Consider the following 27454-nt stretch of genomic DNA (forward strand, 5'->3'; position numbering starts at 1 on the left):
AGTGAAGAGCCGCTGCTGCAGAGCGAGGTGGACGGCGCCCGCGGAGGTGTCCACACAGTTGGGAGAGCTCTCCCCCGCCTCTGCTGGTTTTCTGTTCTCTGTCGAGCGGCAGCACAGCTGCGCCGCGGATCTCACCGTGAGGCGGTGTTCCCCGGTTGGTGAGGGATAGGGGCAGGAACCACAGACGGCTCCGGGTCCGCTGCCGGCAAGGGGTGTGTGACGCTGCTGCCGCGATGCTGATTGGCCCACCCCCTTTGTGACGGCACATCCGGCGGTGTGACCGGAAGCGCGGCTTGCTTTGCCTGCAGGTTACGGTCTCAGCTTAGCAACCAGGGCCCCGGCTGTAAATAGACATTGTGCACCGCCGGCTCACACGGTGCCCAGCTACACCCAGCGAGCATGCGTGTACTCACCCACTGCTCTCTGTGACTCGTATCCCTTTTGTTTTTCTTCTTCTGAGGAGGAGATGTTGCTACTTTCAGGAATGCCAGGATTCCAGTAGAGTTAGTGATCTTGGTTGCTCAGAGAGGGTGAGAGGCGCAGGAAACGCTGCAGCTCCTTTGAGGGGCGAAAGGCTGAGCAGAAAAGGACCAGTTGCCTCCGAGCAATTCCTTGAAAGAGCAGCAGTGGGTAAGTATTAGGATGGATGATGGATGGGGGTGTTTGGGGGTAGCACCAAGACTTGCCATTCAGACTGGGGAACTCCTCTATCAGCAATATTCATTATTGTCATAGTCATAATACCACTAACACTCATCACTTGTCCCACCATCACTGCAACTGTCACTATTATTAGCCAAACATTAACCATTGCTATCACAATCAATTACATCACCATCATCCTCACTGTCATTACAGCAACTTGCATTTATATAGCCCCTTTAAACTACTAAAACGTCCCAAGGTGCTTCACAGGAATGTTATCAAACAAAATTTAACATTGAGCCACATTAGGAGATAATAGGACAGGTGACAAAAGAGATAAGTTGTAAGAAGTGTCTTGAAAGTTTGAGGAGGGAATTGCAGACCTTTTGGGCTTGGGCAGCTGAAGTCATAACCACCAATAGTGGAGCAGTGAAAATCAAGAATGTGCAAGTGGCTCGAATTGGAGCATTGCAGACATCTCTGTCAGTTGTAGAGCCGAAAGAAGTTACAGAGATAGGGAGAGTTGAGACCATGGAGGGATTTGAAAACCAAGATGAGAATTTCCGGACCAGAAGTCAATGTAGGTCAGTGAGCAGAGGAGTGATGAGTGAATAGAACTTGGTGCAAATTAGGATACAAGCAGAGTTTTGGATAAGCTCAAGTTTACAGAGGGCCCAAGGTTGGAGGCCAGCCATGAGAACATTGGAATGGTCGAGTCTAAAGGTTTAGATCTTGATACCGGAGAGGATATAGGATCCAAAGCTTAGCTCAAGGTCAGATAGGATTCCAAAGTTGCGAACTGCTGAGTTCAGCCTCAGACAATTGCCAGGGAGAGGGATGGAGTCAGTGGCAAAGGAACGGAGTTTGTGGTAGGGACTGAAGGAAATGGCTTTGGTCTTCCCAATATTTAGTTGGAAAAATTGCTGCTCTTCTAGGACTAGATGTCAGACGAACAGATAAATCAGAGCAGTGAAGGGATCGAGAGAGGTGGTGGTGAGGTAGAGTTGGGTGTTGCTAACATGCATGGTGATAATGGGCCCAAATTTGACCAGGAGTTGCTCTTTTTTTTGGAGCAACTTGATTTTTCTGGAGTATCTTAAAAATCCCCATTCTGCACGTTAAATTTCTGCCAGTGTAAGTGAGTTAGTTAGGATTTGTTTTAGTTTTTTTTTCAAAAGGGGGCGTTACCAGCCACCTACGCCTGTTTTGGCCATTTAAGCCAGTTTGGACAGCTCCAAACTAACTTAGGCCAGCGTATGTGGCCGCACAGAAATCCCTTGCGGAGAGTTAAGAAATCAGCGCAGGTAGTCTCCAAATGACAGTGTCATTATAGGAATGCTAGTTTTTTTTTTAATCCCAAGCAGCGAGACTGGACAGGGTGTAGGTGCCATCTGCCTGAGTATGGGGTTTTTACAAGAATAAAAATGATCTTGTAATGAAGGCTGAAGTATAGGGGCCACTTAAGTAAGGGGAGGGTTTTCTTTGTAAATAATAGATCAAGAGCACCAACGCTCTCGCCTAATGGATGCATGTGTGGTATCACACCACATTGGATTTTGACTTCTGCAGCACCAAAGAATTACCCTGACTAGGTTTAGAAATTTAAAACATTAGACTTAACAAAAAAAGCATGTCAAAATATAAACTTAAATTTTGGTGTTCAGCATTGCGTAGTGTGACTGATAATTAGTAATATTTTAGAATTCTATGCAGTAGTGGGTGAGCTGTAAGATACTGCGGATATGGAATTTTTTGTAAAGATAGCTAGATAGTAAAGTACTGGAAAATCTTTGAAGATTCTTTCTTCCCGCCCCCCCTGCCCCAGATCAAAACTCTTCTCTTCCCCTGTCCGTCCCCCCCCCCCGATCCCGATCCCGATCCCGATCAAAACTCTTTCTTCCCCACCCCCCCACCCCACCTGTTTCTTGTAGCCCTCAGCGCAGGGAAGGCAGTGGCCAGCCTGTGCGGCAGGCTCGCCCCGGGATAGGGATGGGATGTGTTGAGTCCCACGCTGCAGGCATCATCATCATGGGAGGAGTTACTGCGCGTGCGCGAACGCTCTATTGCGCATACAGACAACTGCTGGCACTGTTTTCGGCACTGTAGCTCTGCGCCCCACTCCATGAGAAACGCCGTGCCAAGACCCGGGACACACAGCAGAGCGGCCAGAATTGTTAGTAAGTTTTTTGGCACAGTTTTGAGCGCACAAAGTCGGCGAGGAAAAAGGGGTTGGGGAAATTTGGGCCCATATTATATTCTATTTAGAACATTAGTAATATGGTTTCAACTAGGCAAAAGCAGTCAAATATTTGTGCAGTTTTATTATCAAGAATATCAGAGGAAACTGCTTGGGATTATCACTTTGTTACTATGATGCATCATACCAATAGAAATATAATATTGTTGTAAAAATACGCTCTCTTCACATGGTTACTCTGAACAAAAAAGGTTGCAGCCCCATTTTTTAAAAAGTACAGATACATATCAGTGAATCACACTTTAATATGTCAGATCTGACAGTAGTAGGTTTGATAGTCATTATCTGCCCTTTGCTTCAGGCTGAATGACAATGGTGGGAAATGTTCCTTATGTTGATGATGATGAATGATAACAGTGTCAAGTCCCTTCAATTACATTCACTAATTTGTGGGAAATTATAATGTTTCTTTGTGTTCCATTGTAAAAAAGAATACAAGCCTAGCTTTACTAATTTCATTAGGTTTTAATCTGTAGGTTGCATCAAATTCCACTTTTTATGTGACCATGCCAATACAATAATGATAGTGGTTGTGATGATGGTTGTGCGATATTGAGAGCAGTGACGAGAATGATGTAAATAGGATATATGATCACGAGAAGTGAGTTGCATGCCAAATATTTCCGCTTGCCAGGTTGACAACTTGTGAGTGAGAAACTTTTGAATGAGTTATCTAGTTAGTCTCATTTTCTGAGATATTTGTAATACATTGCTTATGGCCATGTTATATATTTTGTCTTTGCCTGAGCAGGGATCCTGTTTGTAGATGAAAGCTTATTCCATGGAAACCTAGAATTTTTCCAAGAATTGCCTTGTAATTTTTTTTCCAGTAGCAACTTGACTAGTAACCACAAAATGGCCATTCCTGCTGTCAGCAAAACAATTTTTTTTGCTAAAGTACTGTGAACAAACTTATAAAAAAAATAATCCTTCTAATGCATTAATCTCACAACTTGCACCAAATCTTTCGGTTAAGAACATAAGAAATAGGAGCAGGAGTAGGCCATACAACCCCTCGAGCCTGCTCCGCCATTTAATACGATCTTGGCTGATCCGATCATGGACTCAGGTCCACTTCCCTGCCCGCTCCCCATAACCCCTTATTCCCTTATCGGTTAAGAAACTGTCTATCTCTGACTTAAATTTATTCAATGTCCCAGCTTCCACATCTCTCTGAGGCAGCGAATTCCACAGATTTACAACCCTCTGAGAGAAGAAATTTCTCCTCATCTCAGTTTTAAATGGGCAGCCACTTATTCTAAGATTATGCCCCCTAGTTCTAGTCTTCCCCCATCAGTGGAAACATTCTCTCTGCATCCACCTTGTCAAGCCTCCTCATAATCTTATACGTTTCGATAAGATCATCTCTCATTCTTCTGAATTCCAATGAGCAGAGGCCTTTCCTCATAAGTCAACCCCTTCATCCCCCAGGATCAACCTAGTGAACCTTCTTTGAATTGCCTCCAAAACAAGTATATCCTTTCGTAAATATGGAAACCAAAGCTGCACGCAGTATTCCAGGTGTGGCCTCACCAATACCCTGCATAACTGTAGCAAGACTTCTCTGCTATTATACTCCATCCCCTTTGCGATAAAGACCAAGATTCCATTGGCCTTACTGACCACTTGCTGTACCTGCATACTAACCTTTTGTGTTTCATGCACAAGTACCTTCAGGTCCTGCTGTACTGCAGCACTTTGCAATCTTTCTCCATTTAAATAATAACTTGCTCTTTGATTTTTTTCTGTCAAGCTGCATGACCTCACACTTTCCAACATTATGCTCCATCTGCCAAATTTTTGTCCACTCACTTAGCCTGTCTACGTCCTTTTGCAGATTTTTTTATGTCCTCCTTACACATTGCTTTTCCTTCCATCTTTGTATCATCAGCAAACTTGTCTACATTACACTTGGTCCCTTCTTCCAATTCGTTAATATAGATTGTAAATAGTTGGGGTCCCAGCACTGATCCCTGCGGCACCCCACTGGTTACTGATTCCAAACCCAAGAATGAACCATTTATCCCGACTCTCTGTTTCTTGTTCGTTAGCCAATCCTCTATCTATGCTAATATATTACCCCCAACCCCGTGAACTTTTATCTTGTGCAGTAACCTTTTATGTGGCACCTTGTCAAATGCCTTCTGGAAGTTCAAATACACCACATCCACTGGTTCCCCTTTATCCACCCTGTTCGTTACATCTTCAAAGAATTCCAGCAAATTTGTCAAACATGACTTCCCCTTCAGAAATCCATTCTGACTGCCTGACCGAATTATAAGAATTAGGAACAGGAGTAGGCCATCTAGCCCCTCGAGCCTGCTCCGCCATTCAATAAGATCATGGCTGATCTGTTTTTTTTTCTTTTGCCACAGGCAATCGGTTACTTTCCCTTGCCAGCCACACTTCACAACAGCTGACCTACTTCTGTCTTAAAAGCAAGGCTATGGAACAAATACTCTTCCCTTTTCCCCACCCCCATTTCAGACCCAAATCTATTTTTTGTTTATTTACTCTTTCCTCCCCAGTCTACAGACTCTGGGGAAGCCATGATAGCTGCACTGAGGCAAATGTCCTGCTACTACTTCTTTAACAATGGACTCCAACATTTTCACAACCACAGATGTCAGGCTACCTGGTCTATAGTTTTCTGCTTTTTGTCTGCCTCCTTTTTTAAATAGGGGCATTACATTTGCAATTTTCCAATCTGCTGGAACCTCCCCAGAATCCAGGGAATTTTGGTAAATTACAACCAGTGCATCCACAATCCCTGCCGCTACTTCTCTTAAGACCCTAGGATGCAAGCCATCAGGTCCAGGGGATTTATCTGCCTTTAGTCCCATTATCTTACTGAGTACCACCTCCTTAGTGATTGTGTTTGTGTTAAGTTCCTCCCCCCGCCCCCACCCCCTATAGCCCTATGACTAACAATATCCCAACAGTGGATAGTGTCCTCTACTGTAAAGACAGATACAAAATATTTGTTCAGAGTTTCTGCCATCTCCATGTTCCCCATTACTAATTCCCCGATCTCGTCCTCTAAGGGACTAACATTTACTTTAGCCATTCTTTTCCTTTTTATATAACTATAAAAACTCTTGCTATCTTTATGTTTTGTGCAAGTTTCATAGTCTATCTTCCCTTTCTTAATCATTTTTTTAGTCATTCTTTGTTGGCTTTTAAAAGCTTCCCTATCTTCTGCCCTCCTACTAGTTTTGGCCACTTTGTATGCCCTTGTTTTTAATTGGATACCGTCCATTATTTCTTTAGTTAGCCACGGATGGCTATCTTTTAGAAACATAGAACATAGAAACATAGAAAATAGGTGCAGGAGTAGGCCCTTCGAGCCTGCACCACCATTCGATAAGATCATGGCTGATCATTCTCTCAGTACCCCTTTCCTGCTTTCTCTCCATACCCCTTGATCCCTTTAGCCGTAAGGGCCATATCTAACTCCCTCTTGAATATATCCAATGAACTGGCATCAACAACTCTCTGCAGCAGGGAATTCCACAGGTTAACAACTCTGAGTGAATAAGTTCCTCCTCGTCTCAGTCCTAAATGACCTACCCCTTATCCTAAGACTGTGTCCCCTGGTTCTGGACTTCCCCAACATCGGGAACAATCTACCCGCATCTACCCTGTCCCGTCCCGTCAGAATCTTGTATGTTTCTATGAGACCCCCTCTCATCTTTCTAAACTCCAATGTAAAAGGCCCAGTTGATCCAGTCTCTCCTCATGTGTCAGTCCGGTCAGTCCGGCCATCCCGGGAATCAGTCTGGTGAACCTTCACTGCACTCCCTCAATAGCAAGAATGTCCTTCCTCAGGTTAGGAGACCAAAATTGAACACAATATTCCAGGTGAGGCCTCACCAAGGCCCTGTACAACTGCAGTAAGACCTCCCTGCTCCTATACTCAAATCCCCGAGCTGTTAAGGCCAACATACCATTTGCCTTCTTTATCGCCTGCTGCACCTGTATGCCAACTTTCAATATCTGTGAACCATGACACCCAGGTCTTGTTGCACCTCCCCTTTTCCTAATCTGCCACCATTCAGATAATATTCTGTCTTCATGTTTTTGCCCCCAAAGTGGATAACCTCACATTTATCCACATTATACTGCATTTGCCATGCATTTGCCCACTCACCTAACCTGTCTAAATCATCCTGCAGTCTCTTAGCGTTCCCCTGACAGCTCACACCACCACCCAGTTTAGTGTTATCTGCAAACTTTGAACATACTACACTCAATTCCTTCATCCAAATCATTGATGTATTTTGTAAAGAGCTGGGGTCCCAGCACTGAGTCCTGCGGCACTCCACTAATCACTGCCTGCCATTCTGAAAAGGACCCGTTTATCCCGACTCTCTGCTTCCTGTCTGCCAACCAGTTCTCAATCCACGTCAGTATATTACCCCCAATACCATGTGCTTTGATTTTGCACACCAATCTCTTGTGTGGGACTTTGTCAAAAGCCTTTTGAAAGTCCAAATACACCACATCCACTGGTTCTTCCTTGTCCACTCAACTAGTTACATCCTCAAAAAATTCCAGAAGATTTGTCAAGTATGATTTCCCTTTCATAATCCATGCTGACTTGGACCGATCCTGTCACTGCTTTCCAAATGCTTTCATTCTTAATAATTGATTCCAACATTTTCTCCACCACTGATGTCAGGCTAACCGGTCTATAATTACCCGCTTTCTCTCTCCCTCCCTTTTTAAAAAGTGGTGTTACATTAGCTACCCTCCAGTCCATAGGAACTGATCCTGAGTCGATAGACTGTTGGAAAATGATCACCAATGCATCCAAGCAATTTTGTTCCCAAGTAGCCTTTAATGGTTAAACTGTGTCAGAAAGATGAGCTGGTATATTTTACCTCAGAATGGCTTGTGCTGTTATACATCCCTCTATGCATAATATAGCACAATAGAGACTGCTTTTGCCTTTTGTAAGAAAAGCCTGATATTTTGGAGGACATGAGGTGGTTACCAACTTACTGATCACTTGCTGCACCTGCATACTAATCTTTTGTGTTTCATGCACAAGTACCCCCAGGTCCTGCTGTACTGCAGCACTTTGCAATCTTTCTCCATTTAAATAATAACTTGCTCTTTGATTTTTTTTCTGTCAAGGTGCATGACCTCACTCTTTCCAACATTATATTCTATCTGCCAAATTTTTGCCCACTCACTTAGCCTGTCTATGTCCTTTGCAGATTTTTTGTGTCCACCTCACACGTTGCTTTTCCTCCCATCTTTGTATCGTCAGCAAACTTGGCTACGTTAACTCAGTCCCTTCTTCCAAGTCAGTAATATAGATTGTAAATAGTTGGGGTCCCAGCACTGATCCCTGCGGCACCCCACTAGTTACTGGTTGCCAACCAGAGAATGAACCATTGATCTCGACTCTCTGTTTTCTGTTAGTTAGCCATTCCTCTATCCATGCTAATATATTACCCCCAACCCCATGAACTTTTATCTTGTGCAGTAACCTTTTATGTGGCACCTTGTCAAATGACTTCTGGAAGTCCAAATACACCACATCCACTGGTTCCCCTTTATCCACCCTGTTCGTTACATCCTCAAAGCATTCCAGCAAATTTTTTTTCTGAAGTATTTCTGATTCAATTATGTTTAATTAAAATATTAAAAGAAATAACATTTTTATTTGATCAAAAAGCATTCCAAAGGTACAGATGTGTTTCAAGGGTGGCATTATTTCAAGCTCTTGCAGAGTAATCCGTGACTGTAGTCTGCTCATGCTATTACCCAATTAAACCAGCTTCTGCTACAATGTCAGGTTACTCCTCGGTAATCCATTAAACCACCATAGTTACAATAATACAGCAATCCTTCATTTGAACTCTGCTTATTTACTTCCTTTTTATGAGTGGAAACTACTTAATGAAGAGAATTTGTTTATAAATATCTTGTAATTAACAAAGGAATAATTTGTTCTGAAGCCCTTTCACTACATTGTAAAATTCAACCCTTCTAATTTTAATTAGATCGGCTGGAGTCGAAATCATGGGGCTATTTGACAAATTAGCTGGCTGGCTTGGTCTAAAGAAGAAGGAGGTTCATGTGTTATGTCTGGGGCTGGACAATAGTGGGAAAACAACTATAATTAATTGTCTAAAGCCTTCAAACGTAAGTTTTTTTTTCTAAATTGTTTGACTGGTGTCTGCCATGTAAAATGAAACTAAGTTAGTACCAGTCTGTAACTTGTCTCTTCCTGCAAATTATAATCTCTTATTCTTTCAACTCTGTAACTTCCGTATTCAAATAATCTTATTTTCTCCTATGGCTGCTCTTTGTATACATTTTATTCCTCTGCCCCTCTTTCTACTTATGCTTTTTTTAATAATCTCTTTCTTGATTTTACTATTTTTCTTTGTTTTTACACTCTGTACTTTGATTTGATTTTGTATTTATTTGCCTCATCCTCCGCTATCAGCTGTGGTTCAGTGGTAGCATTCTTGCCTCGGAGTCCCACTCCAGGGACGTGAGCACATAATCCCGGCTGACACTCCAGTGCAGTGCTGAGGGAGTGCTGCACTGTCGGAAGTGCCATCTTTCGGATGAGATGTTAAACCGAGGCCCCGTCTGCTCTCTCGGGTGGACATAAAAGATCCCATGGCACTATTTCGAAGAAGAGCAGGGAATTTCCCTCCTGTGTCCTGACCAATATTTATTCCTCAACCAACAACACTGAAACAGGTTATCTGGTGATTATCACATTCCTGTTTGTGGGGCCTTGCTGTGCGCAAATTAGCTATTGTGTTTCCAACATTACGGGCCCAAGTTTCGGGCCGCGCCTAGAACAGCGCAGCCCCGACCTGGACGCCCGTTTTTTGTGCCACAAAGTGCGCCTAAAAAAAACTTACCTATTCTCCAGCTCCCTGCAGGTCCTCTGGAGCTGGGCGCAGCGCAGCACGAGCTGTGGGGGGCGGAGCCAGGTCCCTGCGCTGAAAACAGTGCCGGGACCTCTGCACAGGCGCGCTATAGGGGGCGCGCATGTGCAGTAGCTCCAGGCGCCCAAAACTGTGTGGGAGGGGACAGATGCACGCAGCCCCTAGCCCTGGCCGAATGGCCTCACTGGGGCTGCATCGATAAGGCTCCTTCCACACCCAGCTCCTGCTTCCTCTGGACCGGACCCGACTTGACTCCCGCTCCCACCCCGACCTCCGCTCCCCCCCCCCCCGACCTTCGCTCCCGATCTTCCCCCCCGACCGATCTCCCCCGCCCCCCTCCCGACCGACCGACCCCCCTTCCCTCCACCCCGACCCGCGCTCCTGACGCCACCTACCTGTCAATCCGATAAGTCTAAGCTCGAAGACTTGGGCCCGGCCCGTTCAGCCTCCCTCTCCTTTCTTTCTCTCTCTCTCTCTCTCTCTCTCTCTCTCTCTCTCTCTCTCTCTCTCTCTCTCTCTCTCCCTTCTCTCTCTCTCTTCTCCCCCCCTCCCCTCCCTCCCTTCTCTCCCCCCTCCCCTCCCTCCCTTCTCTCTCCCCCCTCCCCTCCCTCCCTCCTCTCTTCCCCCCTCCCCTCCTCCCTCCTCTCCCCCCCCGCTCTCCTCCCTCCCTTCTCTCTGTCCCCCTCTCCTCACTCCATTTTCTCCCCCTCCCCCCCCCTCTTCCCCCCCCTCTTCCCCCCCCCCTCTCCCCCCCCTCTTCCTCTTCCCCCTCCCCCTCTTCCCCCTCCCCCTCTTCCCCCTCTTCCCCCTCCCCCTCTTCCCCCTCCCCCTCTTCCCCCTCCCCCTCTTCCCCCTCCCCCTCTTCCCTCTTCCCCCTCCCCCTCTTCCCCCTCCCCCTCTTCCCCCTCCCCCTCTTCCCCCTCCCCCTCTTCCCCCTCCCCCTCTTCCCCCTCCCCCTCTTCCCCCTCCCCCTCTTCCCCCTCCCCCTCTTCCCCCTCCCCCTCTTCCCCCTCCCCCTCTTCCCCCTCCCCCTCTTCCCCCTCTTCCCCCTCTTCCCCCTCTTCCCCCTCTTCCCCCTCTTCCCCCTCTTCCCCCCCCACTTCCCCCCCCACCCCCTCTTCCCCCCCCACCCCCTCTTGCCCCCCACCCCCTCTTCCCCCCCCACCCCCTGATTTATTGGTTGATTTATTAATATATTTATCATTTATTATTGACGATGACTCTTTTTGTAAAATTGAAGTGTTTAATGCTTGTAAACTTCCCTTTAAACCCCTCCATTCCCTACACCTGATTTGTAACCTACGCCTGATTTTCTAAGTGTAGACAAGGTTTTTCTGAGCATACAAAAATCTACACTTACTCCATTCCATGTTAGTTTGGAGTTAGTTTTCACTGCCTAAACTTTCAAAACGGGCGTAAGTGGCTGGACACGCCCCCTTTTGAAAAGAAAATTCTGTTCCAAAGTGAAACTGTTCTAACTGACTAGAACTGGAGCAAACTAAATGCCGAGAATTGCAATTTCTAAGATACTCCATTCTAAACCAGTTGTTCCAAAAAAACAGGAGCAACTCAGGCCGAAACTTGGCCCCTACAACAGTGACTACATTTCGAAGGTATTGGCTGTAAAGCGCTTTGGGACGTCCCGAGGTCATGAAATGCTGTATAAATGCAAGTTCTTTCTCTTCTTTACTCATTTCCTTTTTTTTAAATTTTTCTCATCGCTAGTTCTCTGTTTTCTTTCCCCGTATATGCTTGGATCTTCTGAAAATAAGGCATTATTGCAGTTGTAAAATTGGTGGTTACATTGTCTGATACTTTGTGTTTTTGCTTTTCCATATTTTTGAAATAACTTTTCATGCAAATTTAAAATGAAAATCCTTAACCCAGTGTAAAGTGTTGTTATTTACTGTGGAGAAACAAAAAGTACTCCCGCATTTATAAGCAACCTTAGTCCTAACTATCCAGATTTTGGCATTTCTGCAGTGAAGATTAAGCACAATTGAAACAAGATCTCACTTCAAATAACATCCTCTTATCAAATTTTGCACAGGAAGAGAATGATGAATTTGAGACATACATTAGTTCTATCTATCAAATGGATTCATTTTAATTTTTCCCCTTCCTCTTCTGAAGATGCTGATTCTTATTGAAGTACCAGCAGCCCTTGTGTAGCAGAATCCTTCTGTTGCCTCTTCCAAGTGGCCAGTCTTTGTATATGACCCTCGGCAGTGATTCCGTCAGGCTATTTCATCATGTGAGGCATCGTTTACTAACCCAATCTTGTCATCATCTCATGGGTGAAATTCTGTCTTTAATTTTATCAAAGAAGTAGACATTAGTATAAAGTGGTGGAACCTTTGGAAGTATTTCCTCCCCAGACCAGGAATGCTGCAGGGATTTTTCGCATTCCAGTTGCCAAAACCAGTGATTGAATGTAGAATTTTTAGGATTCTTAATTGCATAGGATTTTTAGGATTTTTAATTGCATAATAATCTTTTTATTCTATCCTTACTGACATATATCCTATTTAATAACACGAATTACATCAAAATATGTACATCAACTTCAGGAGATTATCTGGTTTGAGTGATTCAATATTTAAATACATAAAAAATAATGTTTCATTGTGTATTCATTTCAAATGTTACATTGTAGCTGGTATGATACTGAAATTCTGTGGTTTTACATTCTAGTGGTGCCCTTCCAACTGACCATCTGTGGTAAACACATGTCTTTGCATGAATTTTACTCTGTCCTACACCAAATATATATGGTGTACAAATCTATTTGAATTTCAATGCAGAATCTATTGTTCTACTACAGGTTGAGCGTCCGAAATCCGGAGTTCCAAAATTCAGAATGTTCCGGACACCGGGCCGATCCGTGGCGGGGTCTTCTGGAAACCGGAAAATGTTCCGAAATCCGGAGTCCGTCCCCCCCTGCCCCGCGCCTCGGCGGCCCGACCTCTAATTTTCTTAAAACAAGAAGGGGTAAACGGTAGGGATGGAGACAGAATGACCGAGAGATTAAAAACTAATATCACCCAGCTCAAAAATGAGAGGGTGCATTGCAGTGCATTTCTGAGGTCTGAAATGCTGACTTACAATGTGATTTGTAACATCTGTTTTAATTTGGTTAGAACTATGGTAATCATTCATCAAACACTGGTCAGTTTTTAATTAGGCATAGTAGATCTGCCAATGAATGTTCTGTTTTATGTTGGAATGTTGGCCTTCATTGCGAGAGGGATGGAGTGCAAAAGCAGGGCAGTCCTGCTGCAACTGTACAGAGTATTGGTGAGGCCGCACCTGGAGTACTGCGTGCAGTTTTGGTCACCTTACTTAAGGAAGGATATACTAGCCTTGGAGGGGGTACAGAGACGATTCACTAGGCTGATTCCGGAGATGAGGGGGTTACCTTATGAGGATAGATTGAGTAGACTGGGTCTTTACTTGTTGGAGTTCGGAAGGATGATGGGTGATCTTATATAAACATTTAAAATAATGAAAGGGATAGACAAGATAGAGGCAGAGAGGTTGTTTCCACTGGTCGTGGAGACTAGAATTAGGGGGCACAGCCTCAAAATACAGGGGAGCCAATTTAAAACAGAGTTGAGAAAGAATTACTTCTCCCAGAGGGTTGTGAATCTGTGGAATTCTCTGCCCAAGGAAACAGTTGAGGCTAGCTCATTGAATGTATTCAAATCACAGATAGATTGATTTTTAACCAATAAGGGAATTAAGGGTTATGGGGAGCAAGCGGGTAAGTGGAGCTGAGTTCACGGCCAGATCAGCCATGATCTTTTTGAATGGCGGAGCAGGCTCGAGGGGCTAGATGGCCTACTCCTGTTTCTAATTCTTATGTTATGTTTAATGCATAAACTTATGCTTGCAGAGAATGTTTAACATTGCAAGCAATGGATATATTTACTGCAAAAGGTATGCTAAGGTTCCACTACCATTCTGACATTGCTGTCTTTGGCCTTCTACACTGTCCACTGAAGCTCAATGCAAGTTTGGGGAACGGCACATCATCTTTTTCCTGGGCACTCTGCAGCACTGTGGCCTTGATATTGACTTCAATAACTTCATACCATAACTTTAGCCTCCACTCTCTAGCTGGAAGCCCCTTTTATCCAATGGCAGACAGTTATATTTGAAAACTATGATCTATTTCTATGAATTCTATGACAGAATTCTTCTGTCAGCTGCTGAGCGGTAGAGCAGGAATACCACCCAATCATGTGAATTTAATGCTAAACTGCTGCAACTTTCCTGCAGGTCCCTAATTAAACATAAAGGATGGAAGCAGTAATACCATTCCTGATATAGTTACTGCTGCTAGGAGGTAGTGAAATTGGGTTCTGGTGCAACCAGTTAAAAGGGAACAGCATTTTTCTGTAAGGATGTCTGAGGCAGCTTTGGGGGTGTAAGCAGCAATGAGGGCTCCCTGATTCACTAATGCATCAGTGAGGACAGGTATGGCAGATTGTCACATGATGAAAGAGTCACGACAGCTTCCTGGATATCTGGCATTCACTTGCAGGCTAATGACTGACATTGCAAACTATATAAAAAAGAAAGACTTGCATTTATATAGCGCCTTTCATGACCACTGGATGTCTCAAAGCGCTTTACAGCCAATGAAGTACTTTTGGAGTGTAGTCACTGTTGTAATGTGGGAAACGCAGCAGCCAATTTGAGCACAGCAAGCTCCCACAAACAGCAATGTGATAATGACCAGATAATCCGTGTTGTGATGTTGATTGAGGGATAAATATTGGCCAGGACACCGGGGATAACAACCCCCGCTCTTTGAAATAGTGCCATGTGATCTTTTACATCCACCTGAAAAACCGAGGCCCCGTCTGCTCTAACGTCTCATCCGAAAGACAGCACCTCCGACAGTGGAGCACTCCCTCACCACTGCACAGGAGCGTCAGCTTAGATTTATGTGCTCAAGACCCTGGAGTGGGACTTGAGCCCACACCCTTCTGACTCAGAGGCAAGTGTGCAGGACATTAATAGAAACCTTTCCTATTCAGAGTATTGAAAGGGTTGTCATATGGGACTTTGAGTGGCCGATGCATTCTATCAATTGCTCCTTGCACCTGTGGGAGCCCTGCCAATCTGTAGAACTGGTGCTCTCTTTCTTTTTGCTTGTTTGGTTCTCTTGGGTAGGATATGACTTGTGCATACCTCCTGAATAGAGCATCAGTCACTCTCTTGATCCAATGATAAGTAGCTGCAGGTCCAATATGGCTAGCGTCGCCTGATACAGCTTTGAAAGATCCAGTGGCACAGACGTATTGCTGCTCTTCTGATAGAAGTGGCTGTAGATCTTCAACCAACAGTCAACATATTTGTGCAAGCTCAGCCTTCTGAAGCAGTCAGTCAGAAAAGTCTAGGTAAGCCCTTCTCAGTCTGTAGACCTAGGTGAGTAGGTGTATGTTTTTTAAAAATTATTATTCGTTCACGGGATGTGGGCGACGCTGGCAAGGCCAGCATTTATTGCCCATCCCTAATTGCGCTTGAGAAGGTGGTGGTGAGCCGCCTTCTTGAACCGCGGCAGTCTGTGCGGTGAAGGTACTCCCACAGTGCTGTTAGGTAGGGAGTTCCAGGATTTTGACCCAGCTACGATAAAGGAACAGCGATATATTTGCAACTCAGGATGGTGTGTGACTTGGAGGGAAACTTGCAGGTGGTGGTGTTCCCCTGCACCTGCTGCCCTTGTCCTAGGTGGTAGAGGTCATGGGTATTTTAGGTGCTGTTGAAGAATGTATGTAGGGAAGAGATTCCTTCTGAGCTATCTCACTCAAAGAGCCTCCAATCTAGCCTCTTTTGTGTCCTCAAGTTCCTTGTAATTAGATAAGAATACAGTTTTGCACCCATTGGAAAATCCTGTGCTAAGCAGCACTTTGGAGGATCAGTCAGGACTTTTCTGCTAGTTTTACTCAAAGTACTAAAGCAATTGATATGCAGGCAAAGTGACGCCATCCTTCAGTAGCAGCTCAAACAATGGTCTCCTCAATATGGTATCCACCTCTGAGCTACCTTCCTGTAACTCCTACCACCACATATACTATGACAGTAATTATGGTAAATTGGTGGGTCTTAAACAGAAGTGGCAAGATTTTTTTAGGATACTTCGGTTTCAGTTTTGTTTTTTTAACAACAGTTCTGAGCTGGTGGTGGTGAAAAACCATTTTATGCTCCAAAATGAACAGCAATACAGAAGAGAATCCAGTTAATTTTCTTTTTATATTTAAAAAAAAAAACTGGTTTACCCACCCACCATAGAAAGTCTCATATTTTCCAAGGGCAATATCGGCAGATGATACAAAGATGGATGGGAAAGCAAATTGTGATGAGGACACAAAAAATATGCAAAGGGATATAGACAGGCTAAGTAAGTGGGCAAAAATTTGGTAGATGGAGTATAATGTGGGAAAATGTGAGGTTATTCACTTTGGCAGAAATAATAAGAAAGCAAATTATAATTTAAATGGAGAAAAATTGCAAAGTGCTGCAGTACAGAGATACCTGGGGGTCCTTGTAAAAGTTAGTATGCAGGTACAGCAGTAATCAGGCAAATGGAATGTTGGCCTTTATTGCAGAGGGATAGAATATAAAAGCAGAGAAGTCCTGCTACAACTGTACAGGGTATTGATGAGGTCACACCTGGAGTACTTCGTACAGTTTTGGTCTCCGTATTTAAGGAAGGATATACTTGCATCGAGGCTGTTCAGTGAAAGTTCACTAGATTGATTCCGGAGATGAGGGGGTTGACTTATGAGGATAGGTTGGGCCTATACACATTGGAGTTCAGAAGACTGAGAGGTGATCTTCTAAGATAATGAAGGGGCTCAACAAGGTGGATGCAGAGAGGATATTTCCACTCATAGGGTAAACTAAAACTAGGGGACATAGTCTTAGAATAAGGGGCCGCCAATTTAAAATTGAGATGAGAAATTTCTTCTGAGGGTTGTAAATCTGTGGAATTCTCTGCCCCAGAAAGCTGTGGAGGTTGGGTCATTGAATATATTTAAGGCGGAGATAGACAGATTTTTGAGCTATAAGGGAGTAAAGGGTTATGGGGAGCGGACAGGGAAGTGGAGCTGAGTCCATGATCAGAACAGCCATGATCTTATTGAATGGTGGAGCAGGCTCGAGGGGCCAAATGGCCTACTCCTGTTCCTATTTCTTATGTTCTTATATTTAGATGTTAATAATGGGAACAATAGATATTTTCATCACTAGGATATTGGGGGAGGGGTAAAGGTATTAATGGAAACAACTGATTCTTTTGAAGAGAACAATGGGAAAGTGGGAATCAAGTAAATATTGTATGAAAAATACATAATTGAAATGCTTGGTGGAGAGTTGCACAAGCATCACACTAGACAGACTTTATTTTCATTGCTTTTAGTCTACAAAGGTCAGAAATCAACCTTTTAATATCGTTAATCGATTTTGATGGTCATGCTGCCAATGTTAACTGATAGAGGTTTTATAGTTACATATAACCTTTACAGGTACTCTCCAGAGGGGTGATGATACATGTACCCATATTTAAAAAAAAATGCTTACTGCCTCTTTAAAGGATGAATATTTATCTGTTAAAAAATTAAGATAAAACCTAGCCCCTCAAATTGCACCGTGGCATAATAACAGATAAATGCTTAATGCAGTCATCTAATATCCCTCGCTCTTCTATTTTAGCAGTGACACTTAAACCATTTATTTTAAACAGATTAATGCCACTGCAACATTCATCTAGTATTGCCCACAGCATAATTTCAGGGTCCTTGGATGATTATCAGCTGAATGCTCTAAAGTCTTTTTTTTGATAAGAGTACAGTGCTCAGGAGTGAAGAGTGGGTGCTAGATGCCAAATTCAGAGTCCTCAACCACAGCTATTTTCTAAATGCTGACCTGAAATAATTATTTATTGGAACTACATTCTGACTAGCCGCCACACCAATTGTGCAACATCCCTGCTATATAAAGAAAGAAAGACTTGTATTTAAATAGCGCCTTTCACAACCTCAAGGCATCCCAAATTGCTTTGCAGCAAATGAAGTGCTTTTGAATAATAGTCACTTGTAATATAGGAAATATATTGCTTTAAATGGACCAGAATAAAATACAATTCGAGGAAACAAAATATCTGAATAACTATTGTAGTTTCATCTTGTAATGAGATTTTTTAAGGGTATAAATTTAAATTACTTGGAATACAATATACAAAAAATGAAAATGTAAAACATGAACTGGAGTTTTGACCTATACTATAACCAAAAATTCTGTGCTGATCAGTGTCATTATTTTACAGGCTCAAGTACAAGACATTGTTCCAACCATTGGATTCAGCATAGAGAATTTCAAGACTTCAGGGTACTATTGTGTTTTCACTACATACTGCACTGTTTGGTTTGGTCTACTAGATAGGAAGAAATAGAACGAATGTTTTTTTTTAAAAAAAGTAAATAGTGATCAAACTATTGTACTGTTAGCATCTTGGTGGTTTTCAGGTAAGAATATAAATCGGGAAATTAGAGGCGCATGTAACAAGGGTAATATGGTAATCATGGGGGACTTAATCTACATTTAGACTGGGCAAACCAATGTGGATGACAAATTCATGGAAAGTAAACAAGATAGTTTCCTTATCAGTATGTTGAGGAACCTACTAGGGAGCAGGCTATTTTAGATCTTGTATTGTGCAATGAGAAAGGGTTAATTAATAACCTTGTCGTAAAGGGGCCTTTGGGGAAGAGTGACCATAATATGATGGAATTTTTAATTAATTTTGAAAGTGATTTAGTTAAATCCGAAACTAGAGTGTTAAATTTAAACAAAGCAAACTACATAGGGGCAAGTTGACTAAGGTAGATTGGGAACTACATTAAAAGATATGATGGTAGACAAGCAATGGCTAGCGTTTAAAGAATTAATACATAATTTACAACAAATATACATTCCTTTTAAGGCACAAAAACTCCATTGAAAAGTGGTCCAACTGTGGCTAACAAGAGAAGTTAAAGATAGTATTAGATCAAAGGAAGAGGCTTGTAATGTTGCCAAAAAGAGAAGTAAGCCAGAGGATTAGGAGTATTTTAGAATTCAGCAAAGGAGGACCTGGAAATTGATAGACGGGAAAATAGAATATGAGAGTAAACTAGTGAGAGACATAAAAACAGACTGTAAAAGCTTCTATTGGTATGTAAAAAGGAAAAGATTAGCGAAAGTAAATGTAGGTCCCTTACAGGCTGAGACAGGAGAAATTATAATGGGGAATAAGGAAATGGCAGAGAAATTAAACAAATACTTTGTGTCTGTCTTCATGGAAGAAGATGCAAAAATCCTCCCAGAACCAAGTATCTAGCGAGTATGAGGAACTGAAATAAATTAGTATTAGTAAAAAAAATAGTATTGGAGAAATTAATGGGACTGAAAGCCGATAAATCCCCTGGACCTGATAGCCTACATCCTAGGATTTTGAAAGAGGTGGCTATAGAGATAGTGGATGCATTGGTTGCCATCTTCCAAAATTCCATAAATTCTAGAAAGGTTCCCGCAGAAGGAAGGTAGCTAATGTAACCCCACTATTTAAGAAAGGAGGGAGAGAGAAAATGGAGAACTACAGATCAGTTAGCTTGACATCAGTAGTAGGAAAAATGCTAGAATCTATTATTAAAGATGTGGTAACAGGGCACTTAGAAAATAATAATACAATTGGGCAAAGTCAACCCAGATTTATGAAAGGGAAATCATGTGGATGTGGTGTATTTGGATTTTCAGAAGGTATTCGATAAGATGCCACACAAGAGGTTACTAAAAAAAATTAGGGCTCATGGGATTGGGGGTAATATACTAGCATGGATTGAGAATTGGTTAATGGACAGAAAGCAGAGAATAGGAATAAATGCGTCATTTTTGAGATGGCAGACTGTAACTATTGGGGTACCGCAAGGATCAGTGCTTTGGCATCAGCTATTCACAATCTATATTAATGATATGGATGAAGGGACCAAATATAATATATCCAAGATTGCTGATGTTACAAAGCTAGGTGATAATGTAAGTTGTGAGGAGGATGCAGAGACTTCAAGGGGATATAGACACGATAAGTGAGTGGGCAAGAACATGGCAAATGGAATATAATGTGGAGAAATGTAAAGTTATTCACTTTGGTAGGAAAAATAGAAAAACGGAGCATTTTTTTTTAAACAGTGAGAGATTGGGAATTGGTGTTCAGAGGGATCTGGGTGTCCTTGTACACAAATCACTGAAAGTTAACATGCAGGTACAGTGGGCAATTAAGAAAGCAAATGGCATGTTGGCCTTTATTACAAGAGGATTTGAGCACAAGAGTAAAGATGTCTTACTGCAATTATATAGGGTCCTGGTGAAACCACACCTTACCTAAGGAAGGATATACTTGCCATAGAGTGAGTGCAACAAAGGTTCACCAGACTGATTTCTGGGATGGAGGGATTGTCCTATGGGTAGAGCAAGCCTATATTCTCTAGAGTTTAGAAGAATGAGAGGTGATCTCATTGAAACATACAACATTTTTGCAGGGCTTGAGAGGGTAGATGCATGGAGGATGTTTCCTCTGGCTGGGGAGTCGAAAACCAGTGATCACAGATTAAGGAGTCGACCATTTAGGACTGAGATGAAGAGAAATGTCCTCACTCAGGGTGGTGAATCTTTGGAATTCTCTACCCCAGAGGACTGTGCAGGCTCAGTAGTTGAGGATATTCAAGACACAGATCGATAGATTTTTGAATATAAAGGGAATCGAGGGATATGGGGATAGTGCAGGAAAGTGGAGTTGAGGTAGAAGATCAGCCATGATCTTATTGAATGGCGGCGCAGGCTTGAGGGGCCGATTGGCCTACCTCTGCTCCTAATTCTTATGTTTTTTTTAGAAGTGTTGCTTTCTTCAGCATTCAATCATATTCGGGGCAGCAGTGTTAATGCTATCCATGAGATGGATCTCACTAGTCTGGATTCTCATACCTTCTTGATCAAGTAAGCTAAAGAAAGAAAGACTTGCATTTACATAGCACCTTTCATGACCGCCGGACATCCCAAAGCCAATTACGTACTTTTGAAGTGAAGTCACTCTGTAATGTAGGAAAGGTGGCAGCCGATATGCACGCAGCAAGCTCCCACAAACAGTAATGTGATAATGACCAGATAATCTGTTTTAGTGATGTTGATTGAGGAATAAATATTAGCCAGGACACCGGGGATAGCTCCCTGCTCTTCTGAGGCGGATATAGGGTAGTTACTGTTCTAAACTTCTGTTTTTTGTTATGAACATAATTGCTTACATGCTGATAAGTACAAGAATAGGATTAATCAAAATTGCTATTTAGCAATGTACAAAACAAGTATGTTTTTCTATTTGTGACAAGTACAGAACATGAATTTCTTTTATGTGTTATTTATATCTGCTATTTAAGCAAAGCACTAATCTAGTTTAAATGTGCATTTAAGCATTTGTCCATTAATATTGCCAACATTCACTTCTCAGTTTATATTAGGCAAACAGAAACTATTTGTGTGGACTTCTCAGTAGCTTGGTTTGGGGACGTGAGCATGATATTGGGTTTGCAGATGTGTCATACATTTGGTTGATACTTTTCCCACATTTTTTCCCCCAGCCTATCCTTTACTGTATTTGATATGTCTGGCCAGGGAAGATATCGAAACCTATGGGAACATTATTATAAGTAAGTGCTGTGTACAAAAAAACTGCATTAGGCTAACAGAAAATTTGCACTATTGCATAATTCATAACCACAAGGGGTTGAAACCAATGACAAATCTCATACTTGCAGGATAAATCCACTATCCAAAAAATCATATAACTTTTTGCTTTTAAAAATTTTTATAGGGATCAAACCTACAATTGAAAACTAAATCTCCATCTCTGATATACATTTGGATAAGACTGCCGTGTCTGTGTGTGTGTGTGTTTATTATATATAAAATGCTGCTGTGTTCAGCAGAAAGCATTATAATAAATTAACCTGACCGTATGAAACATTTAGTAAATTTCAGTTAGGGATGGTCAAACAAAATAATTTGAATAACCAGAGACCACATTAGGGGCCCAAGTTTCCACATGATTTGCGCCTGATTTTTAGGAGCAACTGGTGGAGAACAGACTATCTTAGAAATCGCAATTGTCCACATTTTTTTTCTGCAGTTCTAGTCAGTTAGAACAGTTCCACTTTGGAACAGAAATTTTTCTTCAAAAGGGGGCGTGTCCGGCCACTGACGCCTGATTTCAAAGTTTCCACAGTGAAAACGTACTCCAAACTAACTTAGAATGGAGCAAGTGAAGATTTTTGTAGAACTGAAAAAACCTGTTCTACACATTAAAAAATCAGGCGCAGGTTATAAATTAGGTGTCCGGAACGAGGTGGGGGGGGGGAAGGGAAGTCATTAAATTCTATAATAAATCCTTATTTATACTTCTACAAATATTATACAAATAAATCCAACCTGAATAAACATTTATAAGCAAAGAAAAGATTAAATAAACCATCTTCCTACCTGTGTGAAAGTGCTTCAGCCAGGGAGAATTCTGCAGCCGTTCGTTCCTGCGGGGGGGGGGGGGGGGGAAGAGGAGAAAGCCGTTCGTTCCTGCGGGGGGGGGGGGGGGGGGGGGGGGAGGGGGAGCAGAAAGCCGTTCGTTCCCGCGGGGGGGGGGGGGGGGGGGGGGGGGAGGAGAAAGCCGTTCGTTCCCGCGGGGAGGGGGGGGGAGGAGAAAGCCGTTCGTTCCCGCGGGGGGGGGGGGAGGAGAAAGCCGTTCGTTCCCGCGGGGGGGGGGGGGAGGAGAAAGCCGTTCGTTCCTGCGGGGGGGGGGGGGAGGAGAAAGCCGTTCGTTCCCGCGGGGAGGGGGGGGGAGGAGAAAGCCGTTCGTTCCCGCGGGGGGGGGGGGGGGGGGGAGGAGAAAGCCGTTCGTTCCCGCGGGGGGGGGGGGGGAGGAGAAAGCCGTTCGTTCCTGCGGGGGGGGGGGGGGGGGGGGAGAGAGGAGAAAGCCGTTCGTTCCCGCGGGGGGAGGAGAAAGCCGTTCGTTCCCGCGGGGGGGGGGGAGGAGAAAGCCGTTCGTTCCCACGGGGGGGGGGGGTGGGGAGGAGAAAGCCGTTCGTTCCCGCGGGGGGGGGGGAGGAGAAAGCCGTTCGTTCCCACGGGGGGGGGGGTGGGGAGGAGAAAGCCGTTCGTTCTCACGGGGGGGGGGGGGGGAGGAGAAAGCCGTTCGTTCCCACGGGGGGGGGGGGTGGGGAGGAGAAAGCCGTTCGTTCCCGCGGGGGGGGGGAGGAGAAAGCCGTTCGTTCCCGCGGGGGGGGGGGGGGGTGGAGAAAGCCGTTCGTTCCCGCGGGGGGGGGGGGAGGAGAAAGCCGTTCGTTCCCGCGGGGGGGGGGGGGGAGGAGAAAGCCGTTCGTTCCCGCGGGGGGGGGGGAGGAGAAAGCCGTTCGTTCCCGCGGGGGGGGGGGGGGGAGGAGAAAGCCGTTCGTTCCCGCGGGGGGGGGAGGAGAAAGCCGTTCGTTCCCGCGGGGGGGGGAGGAGAAAGCCGTTCGTTCCCGCGGGGGGGGGGGGGAGGAGAAAGCCGTTCGTTCCTGCGGGGGGGGGGGGGGGGGAGAGAGGAGAAAGCCGTTCGTTCCCGCGGGGGGAGGAGAAAGCCGTTCGTTCCCGCGGGGGGGGGGGAGGAGAAAGCCGTTCGTTCCCGCGGGGGGGGGGGGGGGGAGGAGAAAGCCGTTCGTTCTCACGGGGGGGGGGGGGGGAGGAGAAAGCCGTTCGTTCCCACGGGGGGGGGGGGTGGGGAGGAGAAAGCCGTTCGTTCCCGCGGGGGGGGGAGGAGAAAGCCGTTCGTTCCCGCGGGGGGGGGGGGGAGGAGGAGAAAGCCGTTTGTTCCTGCGGGGGGGGGGGGGGAGGAGAAAGCCGTTCGTTCCCGCGGGGGGGGGGGGGGAGGAGAAAGCCGTTCGTTCCCGCGGGGGGGGGGGGGGGTGGAGAAAGCCGTTCGTTCCCGCGGGGGGGGGGGGAGGAGAAAGCCGTTCGTTCCCGCGGGGGGGGGGGGGGAGGAGAAAGCCGTTCGTTCCCGTGGGGGGGGGGGTGGAGAAAGCCGTTCGTTCCCGCGGGGGGGGGGGGGGGAGAAAGCCGTTCGTTCCCGCGGGGGGGGGGGGGGGAGGAGAAAGCCGTTCGTTCCCGCGGGGGGGGGGGGGGGGGTGGAGAAAGCCGTTCGTTCCCGCGGGGGGGGGGGGAGGAGAAAGCCGTTCGTTCCCGCGGGGGGGGGGGGGGAGGAGAAAGCCGTTCGTTCCCGTGGGGGGGGGGGTGGAGAAAGCCGTTCGTTCCCGCGGGGGGGGGGGGGGGAGAAAGCCGTTCGTTCCCGCGGGGGGGGGGGGGGGAGGAGAAAGCCGTTCGTTCCCGCGGGGGGGGGGGGGGGGGGGGAGGAGAAAGCCGTTCGTTCCCGACGGCGGGCGGGGAGGGGGAAGGGGAGGGAAACAGCTGCCTCAACTTTCTGAGGCTTCCTGCAGCCTTCTCTGTGCTGATGGCAATGTGCTTTTATTAAAAAATGTTCAAAAATTAAACGGCTACAAAGAACTACAAAAATGGCCGAGTGCCAATGTTTCCTTCACACTGCGCGTTGCCGGCAGGAAAAAAACAAATTGAATTGGCACCCGCCCCCTCCCACTTACAAAATCGGTGCGAGTGTAGGCTCCGCCCCCCTGGGCGCCTCGCCAAACAGACAAGGAGCTGCAGGGCGCTCCAGAACCGCGCGTTTTTTTTTCCGGCGCCGTTTTAGGTGCGAAAAACGAGCGCCCAGCTCGAAGGGGCGCCCGTTTTTTATCGTGTGGAAACTTGGGGCCCTAGATGTTGGATTGATCTGTTCAAATATAAAAAATGTCAGGCTAATTGGCCATTTTGTTTTTGCATAACTATTGATCATGAGATTCAAGATTGTCTTTGTCAACATCAGGACTGTATATGAGCTGGTGAAGAGGCACTTTAATGTTTCTCTTCAGCTGCTGTTTGCAGATCTGGACATTGACTCATTTAAAAGCTTACTCAGGAGAACAGATATCTTCTTTGCACTGTAGATCCAGTTCATTTCAGATTGATAAGGGGCAAATTTGATCTATCTTAATCTTTACCTGAATTAAAACATAGGTCAGGCAGTATCAAATTACTGTCAGCTTGTGTTTCAGGAATAGAAATATACTGTAATTCATATAGGGCTATTTCCAATCTAATTGAAATCAATTTCTTTCAAACTGGATTTAAACATATCTGAAGGTTAAAATATTTACTTCAATTTAAAATCAATGTAAATAATTTTTCAGTTTCAAACAATTCATTTCAGACAGCTTTAAATTTGTAACACGTGTAAGTACAACTAAAAGAAGTGTACTTGCTTTTTTGTTTTAAACAGAATTTTAAAAATATGAAAATAGTGCAAGAAATTAGTTTATTTAACACACATTTTGTGGATGAAAGAAAAGCAACTTACTGATCTTTTAAAGCGCTTGTAGCATATTTGGAAGAGTCTGTTCATACTTAGCAGGAGCTGTTAAACTGATTGGATCCATTATTGACATAGTAATTGAACAGTGCAAAATGACATTGATCTCTATCCATCAATAAAGTAATGGTTTGTTGCAAGTGTAAACAACTAAAATCCTTGTTTATCAAGGGGACCATGTGACCTTGACCAGCTTTTTTGCAAGACCCTTGGGAATGTTGCCAGGATTGTGCAGCTGCACAATCAGTGCTATGATGATTATATAATTTGATTAGGTCTATTATATTACTATAATATAAGTTATTTTACATCTATAAGACGTGCTCTTGCTTTGATTGTAATGCCTTATTGAAGAGTTGGGCACTTTCCAACTCAGTTGCTAAAACAGCTCAAATTTACATAGAAACATAGAAAATAGGTGCAGGAGCAGGCCATTCAGCCCTTCTAGCCTGCACCGCCATTCAATGAGTTCATGGCTGAACATGCAACTTCAGTACCCCATTCTTGCTTTCTCGCCATACCCCTTCATCCCCCGAGTAGTAAGGACTTCATCTAACTCCCTTTTGAATATATTTAGTGAATTGGCCTCAACAACTTTCTGTGGTAGAGAATTCCACAGGTTCACCACTCTCTGGGTGAAGAAGTTTCTCCTCATCTCGGTCCTAAATGGCTTACCCCTTATCCTTAGACTGTGACCCCTGGTTCTGGACTTCCCCAACATTGGGAACATTCTTCCTGCATCTAACCTGTCTAAACCCGTCAGAATTTTAAACGTTTCTATGAGGTCCCCTCTCATTCTTCTGAACTCCAGTGAATACAAGCCCAGTTGATCCAGTCTTTCTTGATAGGTCAGTCCCGCCATCCCGGGAATCAGTCTGGTGAACCTTCGCTGCACTCCCTCAATAGCAAGAATGTCCTTCCTCAGGTTAGGAGACCAAAACTGTACACAATACTCCAGGTGTGGCCTCACCAATGCCCTGTACAACTGTAGCAACACCTCCCTGCCCCTGTACTCAAATCCCCTTGCTATGAAGGCCAACATGCCATTTGCTTTCTTAACCGCCTGCTGCACCTGCATGCCAACCTTCAATGACTGATGTACCATGACACCCAGGTCTCTTTGCACCTCCCCTTTTCCTAATCTGTCACCATTCAGATAATAGTCTGTCTCTCTGTTTTTACCACCAAAGTGGATAACCTCACATTTATCCACATTATACTTCATCTGCCATGCATTTGCCCACTCACCTAACCTATCCAAGTCGCTCTGCAGCCTCACAGCATCCTCCTCGCAGCTCACACTGCCACCCAACTTAGTGTCATCCGCAAATTTGGAGATACTACATTTAATCCCCTCATCTAAATCATTAATGTACAGTGTAAACAGCTGGGGCCCCAGCACAGAACCTTGCGGTACCCCACTAGTCACTGCCTGCCATTCTGAAAAGTACCCATTTACTCCTACTCTTTGCTTCCTGTCTGACAACCAGTTCTCAATCCATGTCAGTACACTACCCCCAATCCCATGTGCTCTAACTTTGCACATCAATCTCTTGTGTGGGACCTTGTCGAACGCCTTCTGAAAGTCCAAATATACCACATCAACTGGTTCTCCCTTATCCACTCTACTGGAAACATCCTCAAAAAATTCCAGAAGATTTGTCAAGCATGATTTCCCTTTCACAAATCCATGCTGACTTGGACCTATCATGTCACCTCTTTCCAAATGCACTGCTATGACATCCTTAATAATTGATTCCATCATTTTACCCACTACCGATGTCAGGCTGACCGGTCTATAATTCCCTGTTTTCTCTCTCCCTCCTTTTTTAAAAAGTGGGGTTACATTGGCTACCCTCCACTCCATAGGAACTGATCCAGAGTCAATGGAATGTTGGAAAATGACTGTCAACGCATCCACTATTTCCAAGGCCACCTCCTTAAGTACTCTGGGATGCAGTCCATCAGGCCCTGGGGATTTATCGGCCTTCAATCCCATCAATTTCCCCAACACAATTTCCCGGCTAATAAGGATTTCCCTCAGTTCCTCCTCCTTACTAGACCCCCCGACCCCTTTTATAACCGGAA

The 27454-nt window shown here is 44.7% G+C and overlaps 1 protein-coding gene across 5 annotated transcripts in view; it reads left to right on the forward strand.

The window, feature by feature from the left end:
• The first annotated feature begins 285 nt into the window (after positions 1–285).
• Positions 286–27454, forward strand: part of arl6 (ARF like GTPase 6) — a 65750-nt gene continuing 38581 nt past the window's right edge. The window contains exons 1-4 of one of the 5 annotated variants that reach the window (XM_070892910.1): positions 286–630; positions 8917–9058; positions 18158–18219; positions 21501–21569. In XM_070892910.1, coding sequence (XP_070749011.1) covers positions 8936–9058; positions 18158–18219; positions 21501–21569 — 254 coding nt within the window. In that variant the 5' untranslated portion in view covers positions 286–630; positions 8917–8935. Of the gene's footprint in view, positions 631–2727; positions 2823–8916; positions 9059–18157; positions 18220–21500; positions 21570–27454 lie in introns of those variants that run through there. The other 4 variants (XM_070892911.1, XM_070892912.1, XM_070892913.1 and 1 more) reach the window with 4 other exon arrangements.

Source organism: Pristiophorus japonicus, chromosome 11 (assembly GCF_044704955.1).
Source record: "Pristiophorus japonicus isolate sPriJap1 chromosome 11, sPriJap1.hap1, whole genome shotgun sequence".
NCBI classification, from domain to species: Eukaryota; Metazoa; Chordata; class Chondrichthyes; family Pristiophoridae; genus Pristiophorus; species Pristiophorus japonicus.